At 36.5% G+C, this 23,187-nt stretch overlaps 1 protein-coding gene across 3 annotated transcripts in view; it reads right to left on the bottom strand.

Annotated features, from left to right (window-relative positions):
- LOC106078235 (anaphase-promoting complex subunit 1-like) overlaps positions 1-21,342 on the bottom strand; it is a 49,077-nt gene extending 27,735 nt beyond the window's left edge. The window contains exons 1-17 of one of the 3 annotated variants that reach the window (XM_056024106.1): positions 21,195-21,342; positions 17,215-17,476; positions 16,395-16,550; positions 16,210-16,282; positions 16,028-16,122; positions 13,584-13,663; positions 12,567-12,646; positions 12,087-12,232; positions 11,321-11,541; positions 10,175-10,399; positions 9,010-9,108; positions 8,443-8,533; positions 3,387-3,452; positions 2,492-2,644; positions 1,447-1,611; positions 640-700; positions 195-382 (exon numbers count right to left, since the gene is read on the bottom strand). In XM_056024106.1, the coding sequence (XP_055880081.1) occupies positions 195-382; positions 640-700; positions 1,447-1,611; positions 2,492-2,644; positions 3,387-3,452; positions 8,443-8,533; positions 9,010-9,108; positions 10,175-10,399; positions 11,321-11,541; positions 12,087-12,232; positions 12,567-12,646; positions 13,584-13,663; positions 16,028-16,122; positions 16,210-16,282; positions 16,395-16,550; positions 17,215-17,382 (2,067 nt within the window). In that variant the 5' untranslated portion in view covers positions 17,383-17,476; positions 21,195-21,342. The remainder of the gene's footprint in view (positions 1-194; positions 383-639; positions 701-1,446; positions 1,612-2,491; positions 2,645-3,386; positions 3,453-8,442; positions 8,534-9,009; positions 9,109-10,174; positions 10,400-11,320; positions 11,542-12,086; positions 12,233-12,566; positions 12,647-13,583; positions 13,664-16,027; positions 16,123-16,209; positions 16,283-16,394; positions 16,551-17,214; positions 17,477-21,194) is intronic. The other 2 variants (XM_056024108.1, XM_056024107.1) reach the window with 2 other exon arrangements.
- Between the last annotated feature and the right edge of the window lie 1,845 nt (positions 21,343-23,187).

The raw sequence follows: 23,187 nt of genomic DNA, 5'->3' as shown, positions 1-23,187 counted from the left end.
AATTATGTCATTAAATTAAAAGTCAGACAGTAAACTAATGGGGTCCTTACATTTGATGTCAAACCTAGCTTGCACATATCATGGCTGATGTTTCGTACAATCTAAACTAATGGGGTCCTTACATTTAAAATCAAACCTAGCTTGCACATGGCAAAGTCAATGTTCCCTATAATGTATATAAATAATGTCCTTACATTTGATGTCAAACCTAGCTTGCACGTGTCATAGCCCATCATGCCCAGAAGGCACTTGTAAAACATGAGCCACTCAGAAACACAGCCCACAGAGCCAGGAGAGTTGCGAGTCGTATACCAGCGTCCCAGAACTTGTAGTGCAACATCTTTAGGTAGCAGGTATTTCAAGGCTTTTAAAGTTAAATCAACTGTTGAAGGGAAATAGGAACAATACACAAATTAACAGATTGCTACTCTATATATCTCATTTCTGTTTTCTAATAAAATAATTGTGTGTATTTGGCTACTAATTACACTGGCCAATGTAACAGGCAAAACTGTGATGGATTCTAAATTATGGAAAACTTAATTGGCAGTTATTAATAAAGGTAAGAATGAAAAGAAGACTTCAAGTCATATGTATAATGAGTTTAAATTATTCCAGTGACTTAACAATCAGACTTACTTCCAGGGGAGGTGGTCATGGGGGGCAACTCTGTTCTCACCAAAGTTCCATTTATCAACTCCTAAAGTTATAATATTGAAAAATGTTAAGAGAATTCACAGATATATATTTCATAAAACATCTATTTCAAAGATAAGCTATTTTTAAAAAATATCTACATAACAGATTATCTATTTACCAAAAATATCCATTTACAGACATTTTATACAAAATATCACAGAAAAAAGAAATCTCATTATCTCTAGATCCACTAAGTCTTTCTTTTCTAATAGATTTAAATGTGTCTTAAAATGTTGAATGGAGAAATATTTTTTGTTTAGATCCTAAAGTTAACTTACAATCAATTTTGTACTTTTCAATATTACATGTGTAAGTGCGTGTGTTTAGTTGTATATGAAACCTAAAAGTCTATTTCTATCTGCTAGGAAAAATTGTATTTGGGTGTAGAGTTATTGATATGTTGGGACTTCTTATAAAAGTTTTAATGATTTAGGATTTGGTTTAGGTTAAGAGACTATATTGTTTATAAAATACTAAATTCTTTTCTTTTTTAATTGCTCAAAGACATCATGTTACAAATGGCTTTTTTTAACCTTGTGATTCAACAAAAGATGGTTTTTATTTTTTATTTCAAGCTTTTATTTGCTTAATATCTGTGCCACTAATTGTGGACAATGAAATGATATTGTTTGTTATTCAAATATCATGTACTATTGAGTTGACTAATACTGATTTAATTGTGCTATACTGACCAGTAAGCTCATCTGAAGTTGTATTCTAAAAATCTTGATTAATTCAGAGACTTACAGCAGAGAACTTCTTGCCAACATTATCCCTGAGATTCTGGATAAAGTTGCTGCCAGGGGTCACCATGACCTGCCCTCCCATGGACCCATCCAGTTGACCAACAGAGTCCTCCAAGTTGGCAGACACAGGCGAGATGTGGGTCATCTGGCAAAACATGGAATACATCTACCCATTTAATATGGAAGTGGACCAGTTTGAAACCAACTTAGAGAACATTCCTATTTAAGTGCATTGTACCAGAAATAAAAAGATATCTTCCTCAATGATGGCCAACTTTGAATGGCCAACTTTGTAGCTATAAAATTCTCTTTTTAGTACAATACACTTTTTAAAAATATCAGCTCTACTTTCTTAAACAAAATATTTGTTTTTTTTAAGCATTGCAACAGTAAAACAAGATAAACTAAGCTAAACAAAAATGTCGCTAAATTTTGTGTCTGTTTAAATATAAATGGATGCGCGGGGGCTGAGTGGTAAAGTGTTTGGTTTCTGAACCGGAGGATCCCAGGTTCAAATCCTGGTGAAGACTGGGATTTTTAATATTGGGATCTTCAGGGTGCCTCTGAGTCCACCCAGCTCTAATGGGTACCAGACATTAGTTGGGGAAAAGTAAAGGCAGTTGATCATTATACTGGCCACATGTCACCCTCGTTAACCATGTGCCAGAAACAGATGATCGCAAAGTCTGAAAGAGGGACTTGTAAATGTTTTCAATGAAAAATACATGAATTAACTTGTGAATTTTTTTTTGTTCTATCTGATGCAAAAGAAAACTTGTAAGTTACACCTTATAATAAAATGTCCTTACATCCATGCAGCTTCAAATATCAAAAACACAACATACAAGAAAAGTTTATCAGCATGCAGTTTTAATACTTAAAATATGGCTAGTGGCATAGTCATGTGGTATGCACTTGGGACTGTCAGGATGGTCCCGGGTTTGAGCCCTGCTTCCATAATGCAGAAGGTTTACAAGGATATAATAATCTTCATTTATGAAGGAACATCTGAAACATATCAAAAATAAAAAGAAACAAGTGATTACCTCATCGTCAAATCTGATATCCATGGCAGATGGTGGCCGGCTACTAGTGAATACTTCCCCTCTCATTGGGCTACCGTAGGGTGTGTTGATGGAGCGAAGTAAGCTGACAGACCCAGTGCCCAGTGGCAGGACTGGAATATGAACTTGACTTATCTTAGAAAAGGATGAATGTACAAAACCTTGAAATGATTTTCTTTTTAAATAGGCATAATAATTGAATTTTTATGTGTCAGAAATTTGTGTGACAATATTGTATGATGAACCAAAAACTCATGAGTACTAGCATTGCCTATAACGATGCTAGTTTTGTGATACTATCATCTAGGATCATACTAGAATGGATAAAAATAGCTAAAGAATTTCCTGAGCCCAGTGTAATACATGATAATAAAGAGGTTTTGCTTTCCTTCCTTTCTTTCATTATCAAGCATTTACCAGAAGTTTATAAGAGGAACATTGACCATTTTAGAATCAGTTTTAAAATTGAATTGTCTGTTTTTACTAATTTGTTTTTTTCCTTTTTTGAATAGCTTTTATGTAGCAACCTTAATGCTTATAGCATGCTCAGAGCGCTATGGTCCAATCTCATTTGTGGACCAGTGGGAAAGAGGGGGTATCTAGGAGAAGGTTTTCCGCTCTGCCTTTATGTGCTCAGTGAACACAACTCTACTGGAGTCGTGTATCAAACCTCGAACCTACTTGATAGGTAGCCTAGCCAAGTTAAAGCTTAGCCCCTCTGCGGCACATCCCACTAGATTCTCACCTAGATTAGTCAAATCAATTTTACAATAAAGCATTATATTCAGAGATATTATTGTGCCTTTTTATTTGCAGATCCAGTCATCCCATCATGAAAAGTACAGAGTAACATCTCATAACAGCAACGTTCTCTCACCTTAGTAGTCCCTGTGTAGAGAATAAGTAGGCCAGATGTTTCTAGGACCAACATCATGTTATCACTCTGAAAATATACATGTTATAATCGTGGATTCTTAAACGGAGGATTGCTTTTTCTTAAATCGGTTTTGTGAATAGTTGTATGTACATTTCGATTAGGTGGACTGTGGAATTATTTCGATTACTTGGATTATTGACTATTCGTAGTAGATTGTGCTTCTGCAACCAGAAGGATATCGGCGACCTGACAATCGGTGAGTTAACTATCTTTAGCCTACTCCAAAGTCGTAACAACTGGTGTCACAAGTGGGACCCCGCCCACTCTACTTACAATGTCTACTTCTAAACGCCTTCACGAGCTCCAGATTAATGAAATCCGAAAGGAGCTAAAGAGGCGAGACATCATAGCGTCAGGAAACAAAGAAGCCCTTGTTAGCCGTCTAAGAGAGGCCTTGAAAGAAGATGGGTTCGACCCGGACACTCACGAGTTCGAAGTGAAGACTGATCTCGGCGGAATATTGAGTGAAATGAAAAAAGAAATTCTAGGGTCAATGCAAACAATTGCGACTAGCCAGAAAACAGATATGGAGGAATTCAGAAGTAAGCTAAGGGATGAAATCGCTGCAGTGAAGTCGGAGCTCACAGTGCAGATGGAGCAAAAGATTCAAGTCCTTAGCGACGAGGTCCAGGCAGTCAGAGTTGAGCTGGGCAAGGTTAAAGGCACAAAAGTAAATTTAGGGTCAAGCGAGGCAACTGGAAAAGTCAAGCCACCTATCTTTGATGGTTTCGTGGACAGTTTATAAAAGACAATTTGAGGCGGCTGCAAAAGTGAACAACTGGAGAACAAATGAAGAAAAAGCCACTGGATTAATGCTTGCGTTACGAGGAAAGGCCACTGAATTGCTCCAGATAGTAAGCGACCAGCAAGATTATGAGGCACTTGTTAGAACTATGGAATTGCGATTCGGGGACGAACACATGAAGGAGGTTTATAGGGTGCAATTGAAGACTTGGCAGCAAAAACCAGGAGAGACACTACAAGAGTTGATGGCAGACATCGAACGACTGGCACGCTTGGCTTATCCGACCCTGACCCAAGAGATCTTAGACGTTCTCGTCACGGACGCGTTTATCGATGGTGTTCATGACCCCGAATTGAAGAAGGCCATCCGATTGAGTGGGAAACGAGAGGCGAGCGATGCTTTGATATACGCCTTATCTTTTGAGGCAGCTAAAGGCACAGCGAAAACGACTTATTTCAGTCGGGAGCTCCATGTGCAGGAGGAGGACCTCATGCATATTATCAGACAGGTGGTGGACACGATAGAGGACCGGCGGTCACAGCAGATGCCCAGGCAGAACCGGTCGGTCTTTCACTGCTGGAATTGCGATGCCCCTGGCCATATTCAAAGGAACTGTACTCGAAGAAATGCAGGCCGTCTGAGAGGAAGAGATGGATTGGGTAACCAGCAAGCAGCCACCGCCCAATCTCAGAACCAGGAAAACTAGATTCTGCCGGTCTCATGGGGTGGAGACAGGCAGCGAGATTCACAGGAAGCCCTAGTGGCTGTGTTAGGTAAAAATAGAAGTCTGAGTGTACAAGGGAAAGTAGGAGTTCGTTTCTGCAGATTTCTCTTAGATACTGGAGCATCAAGATCTATAATTCACCCTAGTCTCGTAGAAAACCATGTAATTCATGAAACAAGTGGCTATTCACTAAAAACAGCTAGTGGTGAGCTGCTGCCGATTTTAGGACAAACCTTTGTAAATTTTGAGATAGCTAACCAACGTTTTAGTCACGAATTCTTGGTCGCCCATATCATGGATGAGTGTATTCTGGGACTAGACTTTATGCAATTATTTGGATTCACGTTGAACATTGGGGGTGGCACAGTACAATATGGGACTCTAGAAATTCCCTTGCTGGGGGACAACATGGAAGAAGAACAGATTAAGAGGGTCTTGGTAACAGAAGACACCATCATACCCCCACAGTCTGAAGCCATTATATGGGGAACAATAGAAGGCAACGATCCCATGTCTATCACAAGCCTCAAAGAGCAGTCAAAGGAAGCATACAGAAGGTTGCCAGTTGGGAGAATATTGGTTGTTAACAGAGAAGACAGGAGAGTACCTGTTCGCGTTATGAACGTTGACACTAAATCCGAAGAAGTGCTCATTCTTTCAGAGGGAAGTTAAATATCTGGGACATATTGTATCCAAAGACGGGGTAAAGCACAGACCCAGAAAAAACGGAAGTCGTCAAGCACTGGCCTACACCTACTAATCTTCATGAGCTCAGAAGCTTCTTGGGTCTTTGCAGCTATTACAGACGCTTTGTACCCAGTTTTTCCACTATCGCTAGAGCCCTTCACCAATTGACTGAGAGGAAGACGCAATTTCAATGGACGCCAGATTGTCAAGAAGCTTTTGAGAGATTGAAAGAGGCTCTCGTCTGATCGCCCATGTTGTCTTATCCCCTACCAGGTAATGTGTTTCAACTTGACACGGATGCTAGCAATACAGGGATCGGTGCTGTTTTATCACAGGAAGTGAATGGTAGCGAGAGAGTGGTAGCCTACTTTAGCAGAAGTTTGTTAAAAGCTGAACGAAATTATTGTGTCACTAGACGTAAGCTGCTAGCTGTGGTGGACTCCATTAAACATTTCCACAAGTATCTGTATGGACAAAGATTTAATTTGAGAACAGACCATGCGGCCCTCCAATGGCTACTTTCCTTCAAGAATCCGGAAGGACAAGTAGTTAGATGGTTAGAAAGGTTACAAACTTATGATTTCGAAACACAACACAGGAAGGGACACGCCCATTCGAATGCTGACGCTTTATCACGACGACCTTGTAAGCAGGAGTGCAAGCATTGCACAAAAGTAGAAGGGAAAACAAATGCCCTGGATTGTAGGAGGTTGGAGCTAAGTGCGTCAGCATCTTGGTCTGAGGAGACGATAAGCAGAGAACAAAAGGATGACAAAGATATTGCCCCAATTTTGCAATGGAAGGAAGTTGGACAACGCCCTGATTGGCACCAAATTTCTAATACGGGAGAGATTACCAAGGCTTACTGGGCACAATGGGACTCTCTGGTGATAGACAACGACATCCTAAAACGGATTTGGGAGTCCACCGATGGGACCTCGACACAAGTACAACTAGTTTTACCAAAGATTAGAATCCCAGAAGTGCTACATGAAATGCACAATGGCTCCACAGGTGGTCACTTAGGCGTTAACAAAACGTTAGAAAAAGTCAGGCAAAGGTTTTATTGGTGTCGTTACAAGGAAGACGTAGAAGATTGGTGCAGGAAATGTGACCGGTCTGCGGCAACTAAAGGCCCGCAACGTCGAACTAGAGGACCCTTGCAACAGTACAACGTAGGTGTCCCATTTGAGAGAATCGCACTGGACGTAGCTGGACCTTTTCCTGAGACTAACAAAGGGAACAAATACATTCTCGTGATAATGGACTATTTTAGTAAATGGCCAGAAGCTTTCGCGATGCCCAACCAGGAAACCACAACAATAGTCGATATTTTGGTAGGACATTGGATTAGTCGGTTTGGTGTCCCAATGGAATTACATTCAGATCAAGGACGCAACTTTGAATCTAATCTGTTTCAGGAGATTTGTAAAATCCTGAATATCGAGAAGACGCGAACCACACCACTACGCCCTCAATCAGATGGGATGGTAGAACGCTTCAATCGTACGCTGGTACAGCACCTGGCTAAAATGTCAGCAGAACAGCAAAATGATTGGGATGATTACATTTCCCTATTCCATCTGTCTTATAGAGGAGCAGTTCATGCAACTACAGGTTACACACCAGCCAAATTATTGTTTGGTCGAGAACTTAGGATGCCAGCGGACCTCTTATTTGGACAGCCAGGAGACCAACCAACAACGGCAAGCGAATATGTAACAGGACTTCGAAGGAGACTAGAAGAGGTTCATGCAGTTGCAAGGAGTAGGATAAAAGACAGTAGCGACCTTATGAAGACCAGATACGATAGAGGAGCCAATTCTACGGGGTTTGAAGAACATGATCTTGTTTGGCTATACAACCCCAAGAGAAAGAAGGGAAGATCGCCGAAATTACAGAAAGACTGGGAAGGCCCATATCGGATTGTGAAAAGGATCAACGACGTTGTGTACCGGATCCAGAAGGGCCCTCGAACCAAATGCAAAGTGGTGCACCTAGATCGGTTGCACCGTTATTGTGGAGATGATGGAGAGTCTGTTCGGGACGCACAGACCTAGGGAGGGGGCAGTGTTGTAAACTTGTTCTTCCCCCCCCCCCCCCCCCCGACTGACCATTTTCCCCCACGTGAGAACTTTTTGAATTTTGTTTATGTTTGGAGGCGAAACTGACCTGAGCGAATGTGTTGAGGTAAAAAAGGAACGGGAGTTATGATCGTGGATTCTTAAACGGAGGATTGCTTTTTCTTAAATCGGTTTTGTGAATAGTTGTATGTACATTTCGATTAGGTGGACTGTGGAATTATTTCGATTACTTGGATTATTGACTATTCGTGGTAGATTGTGCTTCTGCAACCAGAAGGATATCGGCGACCTGACAATCGGTGAGTTAACTATCTTTAGCCTACTCCAAAGTCGTAACAATATCTTCAAAAAAAAAAAAAATTTTATACAGTGGTGTTATAGGTCTCAAAAGTTCATATCCTGAGATTGTTGCTTGTACACCCACTCTGATGGTCTTTGACATCTATTAAGATGGGACATTTTTAATCGAGTTAAAAAGCACTAAGTCCCAGATTCAAATCTTATTAGTGGACTGGGATTTAAAATTTGGTATGTTACATCTGTGGTGAGAATAGAAATAGATACTGTTTATTATCATGGCCAAGTAACAACCTCATTTAACTATTAGTCACAGACGCAGGTAAATTTCTTAAGATGTATGTGAAATAAACTAGACAGTGACTATTTCTCTAGCCTTTAACCAGCCTCAAAGGCAAACTTTACCACAGTAACCTATTTTGCATTCTAAAAACTATGTACAAATTTATTTTGTTTTACTTGAATAGGTGTGGCATCTTTTGCATGTATCACTGTGACTGAACCAAATATCAACTGACTGCCATCATTGCTTTCTTCAAATTTCAAACACCTGAAAGATCACACAAAATTGTTTTGATTAAGTCTTGGTTCAAATAGATTCATTGTCAGTCATATCTAACTGTACATAAGGCTTTCAGGCCAGTACCAGGAGAATAAACCCAAAGAAAACTAACTATGAGAGAAAATGAAATGGATTGGTCACACAAGATGTTAGATCCTATAACAGGTGAGACCCTATAGCAGGTGAGACTCCATAACAGGTGAGAAACTATAGCAGGTAAGACTATCTATAACAGGTGGGAATCTGTAACAGGTGAGACTTTTCAACAAGTAAGACTCTATAACAGGTAAGATTCTATAACAGATGAAACTATAATAGATGAGACCCTATTACAGGCAGAAAAAAAAAAGGGATGGTGAAAACTGGTCAACAAAAGAAAAATAGCATTGCACCAATGATAACTTCACTATCTCCACCATGTGAATTAGAGCCAGTCAATCAAACAAAAAGTGAGATCAACCTACCTGAGATGTTGCCTATAAGGAACCATGCAACATAAAAACTGCTGACCACACAGATCCTCTGTCAGGAAGGCTTTGGATGCTTTCCCTAAGGATTTCTCTCTGTGGACATCACCAGAGACTTAGAGACATCACCAGATACTTAGAGACATTACAGAGACCAGTCACACCATAATGTTATCTATATTAACGGAAGCATACAAATCAATGAGGACGCGCGAAGGCTGAGCGCTAAAGCACTCGGCTTCTGAACCGAGGTCCCAGGTTCAAATCCTGGGATTTGTTTATATCCTGGGATTTTTAACTTAACTTTGGGATCTTTGAGCGCCAACCCAGCTCTAATGGGTACCTGTCATCAGTTGGGGAAAGTAAAGGCAGTTGGTCATTGTGCTGGCCACATGACACCCTAGTTAACAGTGGGCCACAAAAACAGATGACCTTTAGGTCACAAGGTCTGGAAATTTCACTTTTTTACAAATCAATGAGATTGACTACTAAGCTCTTGCATGTCATCTTTTATTTCTTGTTACATACAAAAAAACTTGCTTTATGATTCTATTATTTATGAAAAATAAAGTTTTAGTATTTTAAGCTTCAGTTTGCTTTTCTCTATATTCATTTCCAACAGTTAAAAACAGGTTGCCATTGTTAATGTTGATCTTCAAGAGTTATTGAAGATTATACCTTTTTTAGAGGTCGTGTATACATCATATCCTTTATTACCACAAATCATCCTTTTTTAAAATTGTATTACAAAATTAAACTTGGTCTAGCCAGTGGTAAAGGGAACCGCATAAACTAATTACCATAGCTATTTTTTAAAAATTATTTTTGTTTTAGAAACTGAAATGTTTAAACAAAAATGTCCAGAGAAATAAAATATCTTTTGAGTTAAAATGAAACAAAATTTCTATTTGCAGAGTTGTTCCAAGCAGACACTCAATTGTAAAGAATTCATAGAATCAGGCCAATGCTTTCATTGCTCAGCAAAGAGCCTTTTTTTTTTTGAATCGCATAACAGAATTAAGCCTGGTCTAGCTAGTTGGCAACAGCAATACATATTATTGTAGTAAGTTATTATTATTACCATGATTATATTTTTTAATCTCCTGAGAAGTCAAACATCTTCAAAGTTGAATCTGAAACAAAAACTTGAGGAAATAATTACCCAGTTTGTGGTGCACTTTCTGACCAGAGCTGCTCCAAGCAGACACTCGGTTGTAATGAATTCATAGGATCAGGGCCAATGCTTTCATTGCCAAGGAAAGACCCATTTTGTGGAGAACCTCCATTGGGGTACATGAACATGCTAGGTGACCTCGCAAGTGGAGGAGGGGTGTGGAATCTATAGAGGGCTTGGTTGATGGCCACTGGGCTTTGGTGAGTTTGAACTCTAAGGCAAACAAAAGAAAAAAAAAAAAGAAATATTGTAACGTTTATGAAAGCTATGAAACTACACACACATATATATACATACATCATGTCTAAAAAAATCTTTCACCTTAATGTGTTTTAAAGACTAATGAGTTATTTCTAGTAATTTTTACTTTAAAAATAAATATTTGCAGGACAAAAAGTCATGTTTCAATTTGTCTGTCAATTTAAAATGTGTATCACTCAGAATGATGAAAGAAATTATTTTATTTGAACACAAGCTGCCTTCAATATTTCTCAAACTCATACAAAGATAGAGACACTAATTGGGAACATTTCATTGAAGCCGATTTGTAACATACAAAGAAAAAAAAAAGTAAAATATCACAATAACACTTATGAAAACTTTTCTAATCACATTGTCCTCTAGTTATTAACTTTACTTTTAAATTGATGAATACAAAACTAAAACAGAGACATTCAAAATTACATAAATTCTGGTTCAAGTCTTTAATGAACCACTTGTAAATAACTTGAAAACATGGTTATCCTCTTTTAATTTACAGATGTTCCTTTTTGACTTACATGTTTTATTATTGTAAAAAATGACAGACATTCTTTGAATAAAGACGATAATTATGTCATGTGTATTCCTGTGTTAATATAGCTTTGAATGTTAATTAGAGACTTATTCTTTGCTAAGTCACTAATTTATCAATGTTTCACAATATTTCCTTAACATTTCTGTCAATAACCATTATAATCTAGTACTGATATTTTATATTAGATGCCATGTTTATCTTGTGGACTATTAACATTGATTTTAAGTCTAGCTTTAGAATTATGATAACTGTCAAGATTTGTCAGAACACAAAGCCTAACAGAGTTACCATTCTGTCTCTAAGCTAGTAGTGCAACCATTGAAGTCATCATTTCTCACTTGTTTGTTAGTCCGGGACTAGAGCGCATGATGCCACTAGGGGACATCACCTTGCTAGAGAATGTTCTCATTGGTGATAAACTTGATGAATGGCTCAAAGACACGTTGGCCAGCTGTTGGGAAAGGTTGCCAGAGATATTGAGACCAGCTCTGCCATTATAAGGTGTGGCAGTGTACAAGAAAGAAGTGCTGTCCCATGATGCAGTCAAGACTGTGATCTCCTGAAATTCAAAGCATTCTCTAATATCATAACAAATATTACCTAAAACCTGGTGTGAACGACATGCTAAATAGTGAGAGAAAAATATAAGTACTAGTATTAATATTTAATGAGATGTTTGGTTCATAATATTGTGTTAAGGAAATAAAAATACTCTGTTAAATGTCAAGATTGTTTCAGATTGTTTGAAAAAGCAACAGAACAAACCTTCATACTGTTATAATAGTATTCCATTAAAAACAGTTACATCGAAATTTCACTCTCAAAAGTATCAGTTTTAGTATTAGTTAAGAAACATAAGATGGGTTGCATGGGATGTATCAAAGTCTAGGAATTCTTCTTCATCTAGTCAGCATTTTGCTGCAGAGCTGTAAGCTCTTTTGCAGGCTATGCAATGGAAAAGCAGAGCCTGGGAATAACTGAACTGATCTGTACCAGATTTACAGTAGAAAGTTTATTGAACAGTCACATGTGATGTTACACAATTTTACCTTACAAAAAAAAAAGTTTAATAAGGACAGACAAAAAAAAAGCTCTAGGAATTACCTCTTGTCTGGCACGCCTTATCCTCCATACAGAATGCAAGCCTGTCAGTGAATCAAAAGTTACTGCAATGGAGGGCTCACAGTTGGTGAATATAACTGATACATTACTGTCAGTGAAGTAAGAAATCTTGGGGGAGCCACTGGGAGCTAAATAGTTTGAATTCAAATAAATAGAATCATTCAATGAACTAAGGTAAATACAAGAACAAAGAAATAATTACAATAAGAATGTTAAGTAAAAAAAAAATGAAACAATTGAATATCAATCTATGAGTAAATAAGCTCAATGACCAAACGCCTTTACTTTTCCCCAACTGATGTCATGTACCCATTAGAGCTGGGTGGATTTAGAAGCTTAAGAAATTAATAATCACAGGATCCAATTCCAGGATGCCCAGTTTGGAAGCCAAGTGCTTTACCACTCAGCCACCATGCCTTAAAATCTATATGTGCTCAATCTTAATTAATGTAATGGAGTTACCAGAAATTTTGGTAATGACAGGAGCCACCTCATCCAATGGATGCAACATGCTGAAGAAAATAGTCTGGCTTGGACAATTCCTAGAAATAGATTTAAAAAACATTTTTAAGCATAGTAATAGAATAATGGAATTCTTTCAGATTTCATAATAAGCAATTAACAGTACCAACATTTGTATGTTTAGATATGTACATCATAACCAATCCTGTAGAATCTTGTATTGGCCCCCTAGGCTATCTATCTAGTGAGGGGAAGACAATGCTAAGAATACCACTATCTAACACACACACACTCTTTCACAAACTAAATATTATTTGTCCATATTAACTTTCTGAATTAATTTTTTCACCCTTTCAAAATGTGCTACCATGCTTCGATTTAAATTATCTAAAAAAATATTTTATATAATAAAGTGATATATATTCTGACTGCAGAAAATTCTCCAGTATCTGGATCTAGACTAGATCTAGTTAAAATTTTATGATCCAAATTGAAAAAAAAAAATTATGATATTTTTCCACATTGTTACAAAACTTAATAAATTTAGAAAATCATCATGTCACTACCATTGGAAAATAAAAAGTGACCAACAGTGGACAAGTCATAGCTCTAGCTCTATACTAGATGTAGGAAATACATATTATGATCCAAAAAATAAAAAGTATTTTTTGTTTACTATATTATTCATATATTCACAAACTTTATATAACACATTTAAAAACACATAAAATGATTATTTTGAGCTCAACCACTACCACCAAAAGCATTAAGCTAAAAAAAAATTTTTTAAGCCCCCACTCTTTAAAAACATCCTTCTCAGTAGAAACAAGTTGAAAGAAGGAAATTCTGGCTAATTAGCAAAGGGAAACTATTCATGAAAAAGTTTTAAGCAATTAAAACATATAAAGGGTTAAAAAAAATAATAAATCAAAGCTGGGAGCATCATTACAGAGTCAAAGAGTTAACTTACAGACAAGGCCTGTTACACAAATTAAAATGAACATAGCTGAAGCTTACTTTTTCACAGACTTCATCTCAGCGTGTGTTAAAGTTCTTTCAAATAAAAGTCCATTTCTGATAAGCCAGGTGTGAGAGACCTTTCAGACAATAAATACAAGAATTAAATACCAGCATAAAATAGTCTCTTGTGCCTATGAACCTTATATTTTTTATATTCTGAAGTCAAAAGGAAATTCATTTTAAAATATCACAAAAAATTTTAAAAAATACAATACATGACATATAATTTAGAAGTTAATTGCAGAGTTTTGTTTGTTATTAGCTCAATAGGATAAATGAGTTGATAATTAGACAGAAAAATATTTTTTTTTGTACAGTATAGAAAACCCACTTCTGATCTCAAAAAAAAGAAAAACTGTTTGTATCTTTGTTATTGTAAAAAATACTGAATGCATAAACAAAAACAAAAAAAAATGTAAAATATAGCAAGTTAAACTGATGAAACAATTGTATTTACAAAATTCAGCAAGGAATACATTTCTTCACATATCTGAATAACTTTGGTGAATTAAGTATTATTCTAGAATTGTAAAAATGTATCTTTATTTATACTTCATCTTTTAGTGAGATAAATGAATGACTGAAATGATTTAACCTGTTTTGTTTCTTTACTGTCTTACATGTTCTAAATAATGATCATAATTTCCATAATAATGGTAATATTCAGATGAGTGCAATGTTTCACATGACTATGCCGATTGAGTAGCGACCTGTCTATTTTGTCACATCTAATGCAGACAAAGCCATTGTCTGCCAGAGGTTTATTTTACTTTTCTTTCCGCTTCTGCACCTGTCTTCGGCAAGGGCATTTTGTTTGGGCCTCAAATTGTGTGTCCCATCACCTTTTGAGAGCTCTCATACTGTCTCCTTCAGAGGCCATCTGCTATCAGCTACTTAGTCTCAGCAAAATGGCATCTGAGTTGATCTTTATATTGCTTCGGGATGCACCTCTGTTACTCTGTCCTCCTTTAAGCTCACCAAAAATTCCGTAAGTCACAACTGAATAACAAAATATCTTTAAACGCTCATCTATTTCTTAGAAAATCAAATACAAAATAAAAAGACACACCTAAAAACACATTTTTGGAGAGTGTATCTAACTTGTAAAATACAGCTCTCACCTGCTCACTAATAATGTATCTAACTTGTAAAATACAGCTCTCACCTGCTCACTAATAATGTATCTAACTTGTAAAATACAGCTCTCACCTGCTCACTAATAATGTATCTAACTTGTAAAATACAGCTCTCACCTGCTCACTAATAATGTATCTAACTTGTAAAATACAGCTCTCACCTGCTCACTAATAATGTATCTAACTTGTAAAATACAGCTCTCACCTGCTCACTAATAATGTATCTAACTTGTAAAATACAGCTCTCACCTGCTCACTAATAATGTATCTAACTTGTAAAATACAGCTCTCACCTGCTCACTAATAATGTATCTAACTTGTAAAATACAGCTCTCACCTGCTCACTAATAATGTATCTAACTTGTAAAATACAGCTCTCACCTGCTCACTAATAATGTATCTAACTTGTAAAATACAGCTCTCACCTGCTCACTAATAATGTATCTAACTTGTAAAATACAGCTCTCACCTGCTCACTAATAATGTATTGTTACGAATCTCACTATCCAGGCTCTCTGCAAACTGCACCATACACCACCAACTTAAAGCACTTGACACATCAGGGCTCCAGAGTAACATAACACTTTAATAGTTGAATAAATAACAGCCAATACTGTACAATTGGCAGCACGTAACACAAGACTGTACAAATATCTCTCCGATAACACAGTACCGCCGTATCAACTCTTGCACTGGCCTCTCCGTCTCGTTCCGGGCTTGCACTGGGTTCAACAGTTCAGGACTGACTTCACACACTAGGCTCGTTGTGTCGGACTCGATCGCAGACCAAGATCAAGACGCCAGTCTTCTCAACTGTACTTGACAGTACTCCGCACTGAACCGTCGTAATGCTCCGTACAGAACCATACCGTTGAACTGTGCTGTAGTCGACCGTGTTCTGAGCCCTGTCGTGAACCTTCTGTCGTGAACCGTCTTGACTGGACACCTCCGCTCTTTACATAGGGTCCCTACTGACCTTCTAGAACCGGATGGAACATCGCTCGACGTTTCTAGCTTCGTCAAATGACTACATCCCTCATGACGCTCCTGAGCTCTGTTCACGACGACGATCCTTCCCGAACCGCCCTGTTGACACTCGACTCGGCTGACCGTCGTAACTCGTCACGGTTGACCGCTTGTCTAGCTCTGGCCTGGGGCGATTTGCGTCGGCTGACTACACTCACACCACTACTCCCATATGTGCCACCACCAGGTTTATAACAGTATCTTGTAAAATACAGCTCTCACCTGCTCACTAATAATAATATGTGCTTCAACTATTATAAATGTTTTCCATGTTTTTACCTGAAATGGCAATGAGCTTGAGTACTCTCCACCATCAAGATCAAAAAAGCTGACCGTGCTGGACTCGACTGTACATATGCCTTTCTGCTCCTTGCCTGTGGAAAATACAAATAAAGGAATCATTTGAATGCTTAACAAGACTTAAGCAACGTCACAAGTTAAATTATCAGAATTTTTATTACCAGCAGAACCCATTGAGGAGCTTGAATCTACAGTATTTCCACCGGGAGATATCACAAAAGAAGCCCAGAGTGCCTAATATAAAATAAATGAATATTCAAATGGAATCATGTTGAATACATTATATATATATCAGTCCTTAAAACAAAATTAAACATTGAATTGAAACTAGTGTCTTGTGTTGTACCTGCAGTACAGGTGAGTCCATGGTGAATGCCTTGACAACAGTCCTGAAATTGCCTTGGCTGCCTCGACTCCACACCACAGTGGTCCCATTAACGTAGAGCTCCTCATCAAAGACAACATCACGGCCATGTTCTCTAAAAACCCAGCTTTCTTTCTGCTAAAACCAAGACATATTGTATGTTGTTACATTTTTTTAACCATATACTGAACATTGACAATATTAATTGATTGTTTAGCATAAAAATTTCAATAATGTGAATTCACAAATACTTTTCTACCAACAACATGATTTTAATAGAAAAACTATTTCAGAAAAATAAGATTATAAATAGAAAAAAGAAAAATATTTGTTTTATTCTTTCTATATATTTAAATATACTAATAAAAGATGTCTGATTTAGAGGAAAATTGAAACTAGGTTACGTCTGCTTGTTCCTTTTGCCAACAATGAACAATGACAAATCATGTTTACTCTTCAATAAGTGTCTGCTAAGATCCATTAGAGATGAGGGATACTTAAGGCCACCTTAAAGAAAAAAAGGACTTTACTACCACTGAAGTCTGGAACCATCTGTCTAGCAGACTCGCTTTACCCAACTTGGCTTGTATTAAGATGGTAAATATTGGTGAAAAATCAGTGTTGGCCCAAATATTAACCATCTCCAAATGAGGTTACAAAACTAGTATTTAATAGCTAAATAGTAATTTGTCAACAAGTTTGCAGTGGTGGCCCCACTAAACGTCAAAGACAATGCAAGCATGAGAACAAATATGAATAGTGTTGAAACAATACTGTATGATTAAGAGAAGTCTTTCACTACCTTTATAGAGTCCTGTAAAGTGATTTCCTTAAAAGAGTTGAAAAGTGTGAAGCCTTGATCAGCTATCGGGGAATCACATTTTCTTTTGATCTGAAACTGCCCAGGATGACGGCGGATGTAGTCTCTGCCGAAAGGAATGAAATCCTGGGTGTCGCAAGATGTAATCATCTCCTCAGACTCCAGCGTGAAGAGAAATTTGTTTAGCAGCTTGTTAAATGTATAATTGAAGATCCTTCAGGTGCATCACCTACTAGAGCTGAAGCTGAAAAAATAAAGAGATTAAAGTTACAGCTTGTAAGTAACTTATAAATTTCATATTACACATTCTTTTGAGTACTTATATGAATTTGTTCTAACACATGGTATAATATATTATATGCTTCTTTTGTGTCTTTTTGAGTATTAGGTTGTGTTTTAGATTAGTAAGAGGATGAATTATTCTAGCATTGTTCTAAACTAAGGTTAAATAGCATTTTAGTTTTATGTTCTTTGATTAGCGGTTAGTCGCCATACTGCCCACTTGACACCCATTTTAACTGTCAGCCATATAAACAGATGATCTATACACAATCCGCCTAGTAGATCACAGGATCTGAAAGGGGAACTTCAAAGTTAAAAATGAGACTTTCTTCCACTTTAAGCACTTTCACATTTTTGGTGCCTAACTTTCTTTTGTTTCAATTTATTATGATGTTTATTTCTACACAATTGTAGAACAAATTCTCCTTTAGATCTAGATAAAAGTCAGAATGAATGTGATGGATTATCTTTAGATTAGTGTGATTATTAAATGTGTTTTTACAAAGAATATGGAACATCTGTATGAAAACGTGTGGGTGTGTGTGTAGAAAATCACTACAGTTTTCTAATGTAAAGACTAGTTAATGATAATGTGTGTAGTACAACATTTCTAGAATGACTAGATCTATAAGTAGGCCTCTACTCGAAACTCCAGTACAAGAGAACCATAACCATAGAGTGACAGTGATGATCTAGATCTATATTAAAAAAACTGAACTGGTACCAGATGCTGAAGTCTAAAAGTTGTCACATATGAACAGTAATCACACCACTGCAAAAAGGTCTCAATTGGTCCGTACGCCACAAAATCACCTTCCCAAATGACTTCTTTATATGGATGGGTAATTGTGTGCAGAAAAACACTCTTAGGGAGATCAACACAAACGTTACAAAGATACCCTAGAAAGCTCATTCAAGGGTTGTGATATATTGACATTCATGGCTGGGAAACACGCTAGAGCTCTCAATGGTTCCTAGAGGCGTGAAGCTGTGAGTGGCAGAGTCTCAAGATATGAGGCAAGGAGTTCCTAGGAGAGTAACCAGAAAGAACACAGAGCTAACCCATGCCATGTATGTGTATGACTTTTTAAAGTGAAGATTGCACTTCATAACCAACTTGGAGATCATAAAAGGAAATGAGAATATGTGCTCATCTTTGACCACGAAAGTAGGTACTTTGAAAAACTTGACCTAGATCCATTTTTTTTAATCTCCAAAAATATTATAATAGATCTGTAGACTCTATTTATAAATTATAAATCGATCTAATACTGATTTTTGAGTAGGCCTAGTTATACCATTAGATCTAGATCTAGACTAGATGCCTAAGGCCGGCCCTGCCCTTAGTTTAGTCTTAGTCTAGATCTAGATCTATAGAGTCGACATAGAAGATTATGAGCATTTTTTAGATCTAGAGCAACGGTGGCCAACCTTTTGGTTCCATGCGGCAAATTTTTTTACTTCTGATTCAGATGCGCCACTTAAAACTTCTAGGAAGTTTCAGTCCTTTTCAAACATACAATTTGGTTTGTTATTATACACATTTGTATATAGTAGAGCAGGGGATTTAAGAATAAAAAAAGAACTTTACCTATAAAGTCTGTCCTTGTTAACATTTTTAGTTTGTATTTTTATTTATTATTTCGGTAAAACTTCCCATCGAAGGCCCCTAGTTTTTCAGGTCAATTATTTGGCAGCTATCTTTTTTTTTTATAGCCTTTTATAACATTTTATTATTACATAATATAGATCCAGAGTTTTCATGTACGGTATATAGAGTTTATGCTATATGAACACCTATAGGCCAAAATTTCAAAGTTTGACTTTGACAGCGCATTATTTGACAATGGTTTGACATAGAAAAGAAAATGAAGTATCAAGATCTTCTTTAGTTTTAAAAGGAGAATAAAGATGACTACTTATATATTTGTACCCCTAACCTATATTTGTTATTATATTTAAGGTCAAAGAGGCCATGTGTTTTCATTTAATTTAAACAAATTTGACACACATTATTTGATTCCAAACACAGTTTATAATTTATTTCTAACAGTCTCTATATTTTGACATATATATTAATATTAACTAAATGTTAAGATCCCCAGGCATAGCCCCTCACATGAAATCATTAAGATGTTTTCAAAGTGTGCATAAATATGAACAAACAAAAAAAAATATTCCATGAACACACTTATTCTACCAAAATTAGGTCACAGGGATAGTGACTTCTACACAGACTTTTAGACTTTTTTCATGTTTGCATGATTAGATGTGTGTTGAATGTTTGTGTTTTTTGTTTATAGTGGGAAGCGTGGTCAAGAGGCCAAGTACGCTTGAACTTGGCTTGGCTACCTAGAAGGGGGCTCGAGGTTCGACACCCGACTCGGGCAGAGTTGTGTTTACTGAGCGCCTAAAGGCAGCACCGAAAACCAACTCCTAGATACCCCCCTCCCCCCCACAGATGAGATTGGACCAAAAGCGCTCTGAGCATGCTATAAGCATGAAAGTAGCGCTATATAAAAAAAAAGCTAATAATATTCATTTAATAAATTTCTAATACAGATGATCTTTTGTAGTATCATAGTACAAACAAATTTGACACACATTTCATTCAATCAATGTATCAAACTCACTCCAAACATTTGCCCATTTATTTTCTAAAAAAAAACAACAACAAACAAACAAATATAATATTAATATAAAATCATTAACATTGATGTCCTAAACTGGCTGTTTGAAATAAATTTTGGTAAGAAAATCATAATTTAATACAAACACAACCTATTAATTTTTTTTTTTTTATGGAATCAAACAACTTGGCTTATGAATCAAATTAATCAGCTCCAAAAACAGCCAGGCTCATAGCATCTAATAGACTACTTAGCCAACCAAAAAATATAGATCTAGTCTTAACACTAGGAAGAGGTAAAGTCATCAATCCTGGTAACATAGCCATAGGACAGGAAAAAACAACAACCTGACTTACTAACACATTTGAAATTCTTTTTTCTTACATAAAAAGACAGTTAAAGTTAAATGAAAGGAAATTGGGTCAGAATCATTGGAAAATGGACTTAAGCACATTATAGTGATTATACAGAGCGCTAGTTTCATATGTTATTCATAATAAGACAATAAGTCATATTAATTATTAAATTAAATATCAAAATAAAGATGTAATCGTGACCACAAAAACAGCGAGTGTTTGAATTCATGTAATATTGTAATGTCACTAATGATGACTGTCGGATTAAATTTAAACTAATCTACTCTGTAACTCTGTAATACAGTTACAGAGTCTGTATTAAATCTAGTTCTAGTCTAGTTAGATTTCTAGTCTCTCAGTCACTGTGACTGACTGTGATACTGTAGAGTGAGTGTAAGTACTGTAACTGTAAGCCTACACTGACTACACTGCAGTGACTAAGACTAAGTTAACTAAGTAAGACTCGTCTCTGACAGTCTCTGACTCTAAGTCTTAACTCTGTGACACTGAGTCTGTCAACTCAAGTCTGTCTCTACTCAGTCTACTGACAGTACTGATAATTATATTATTAAATATTACTATTAGTGAGTATTAGATAGGCTAATAATTTTTTTTTAGGCTTTAGGTTAGGTCTAGATCTAGATTAGATATAGTCTAGATCTAGATCTAGATCTATTTCTACACCTTTCCTTACCAAATATTATTCATATGAGCAGTTTTTGTCCGCCATAATGTTGACATCTCTCCGAAATAAGATTTCGTTAACAATAGCTATTCTATATAATAATTAATTCGAATAGTATCAAGATCTAGATACAGACGCTATAACTATGTAAGAAAAAGTATATAGAAATAATATACTGTATTTAACTGTATAGATCAAGTTATGCAAAGTTCATGGTTTATGTACCCATATTAATATTACTACGAGTGGAGTTTAAAGTTTTGATACTGTAACATGTCATGTTTAATTAGTGTATATAAACTCTGTAGGCCTATGCAATTTGTTTGTTAGTCAGCAGTAATTTGTACATAGGCTACTTTACATAGCTTATATATGTCTGTCTGGTAAAAAGTAAATAGGCTATAATATAATTTAATACAATAGGCCCCTATATAGGTCTATGTGCTCCTTTTCGGACACCAAATCTCGGATCAAGCTGAAATTCTGACACAATTATTTCTCTTACCCGACAACACGCAAGAATCAATATTAAAAAAAAAAAACAAAAAAAAAAAACTTATAGCTAATTAACAATTGTTTATTAATTATTTTGTTTTTGAATTCGAACAAGAGAAAAAATTGTACTTGAGTAACGATAAAAGCTGAATTTAAATTTTTCTCCTTTATAGTCGCCTAGCTAATTGGAAACAAACAATAGATAACTATACAATCTTCTATTTTTCATAAGCCCTCACTAGCAGAGTGGTTAGTAGATAGCCTATGTCGCTTGAGGAGGCTTGAGTGTGAATTCGAATTCAGGTCGCCCCCCCCCCTCTAGTATGTTAGCCGATTTGGTGGGATGGGGAGGTGGCGATGGCAAGAATCCCGATAAACTTCAAGTGGGGGGGGGGGGCGGTCTAATTTATTTGTAGAAATCACAGCTTGTTAACGGAATCAATTAAATATCTATATAATAAAACTTGTTATTGATATTTTAACCGCTCTTTATATTATGGCGTTCCCCTGTTTGCCAATTGGGTGGTGTGTGTGTGTGGGGGGGGGTGAATATACCTCTACGTCTGCCCTTCCAACCTAAATCCTTTGACACGTGTGTGTGTGTGTGTGGGGGGGGGGGGTCCTACTTTTATTTTGAAATCATAGTTTGTGAATAAAATTATTAGAATTACTATATGATTTTTATATTATGTCGCTACACTTCTGGTATCTTAATTATTATGTACTAATATTAGAAGATATTACGTCATTGTTTGTTGTTTATGTTTTATGCGAAAGCAAAGAATTGGACGGAAATAAAAAGTTAGTTATATATGTCTACCTTGATAAAGACAGTCTCGTTATTATTAGTAACGTCTACAGTAATTTATTATTAATCTGTGACAACAGAACATCTTAGACGATTCGGTGAGGTGGAAGGGGTGGGGGCGATTGCTTCCACTGCCCTCGCCCCACTCTAGCCCTCTGAAAGGGGGGGGGCGGTCGTATTGTTATGGACATAGTTTGTGAACAAAATTAGTTTAATAGCTATATAATATAAGCTTCATATTGATGTTTTAACCCATTTGTATATTATGTCGCACACACATACTGATCTCAAATTTCATCATTAGTAAATATAAAACGAAAAAGGGTTGTACCAGGTGGGAGGGGCAATACATGCAATCACCTTCCACCCATCGGACAAACTAATCCTTTTTTTCCTTTTGTATTGTTGTTAAGAAATTACTAAATTTAAAAAAAAATTACAAATATAAATGCTATAAATTAAGTTCTTTTATCGAGTCGGACCACCCCCTATTCTTTAATGCCAAATGCAATCATTAGCAGAAAGTATAAAAGTAGAGAGGATAAACGTTTTCACTCTACCGCCCTCTCCCCTTTCCAGACGAAAAACATGACGTTTTAAAACAGAAAAAAAGTTAAATATGGCGATAGAGTTTAAGTATTTGCAAACGAAGTGATCTGAGTTATTTGAAGTAAAACTTTGTTTTTGGAAAATTTAGAA

This window comes from Biomphalaria glabrata, chromosome 3 (assembly GCF_947242115.1).
Source record: "Biomphalaria glabrata chromosome 3, xgBioGlab47.1, whole genome shotgun sequence".
Taxonomy (NCBI): Eukaryota; Metazoa; Mollusca; class Gastropoda; family Planorbidae; genus Biomphalaria; species Biomphalaria glabrata.
This window is presented reverse-complemented; position numbering and strand designations above follow the sequence as displayed.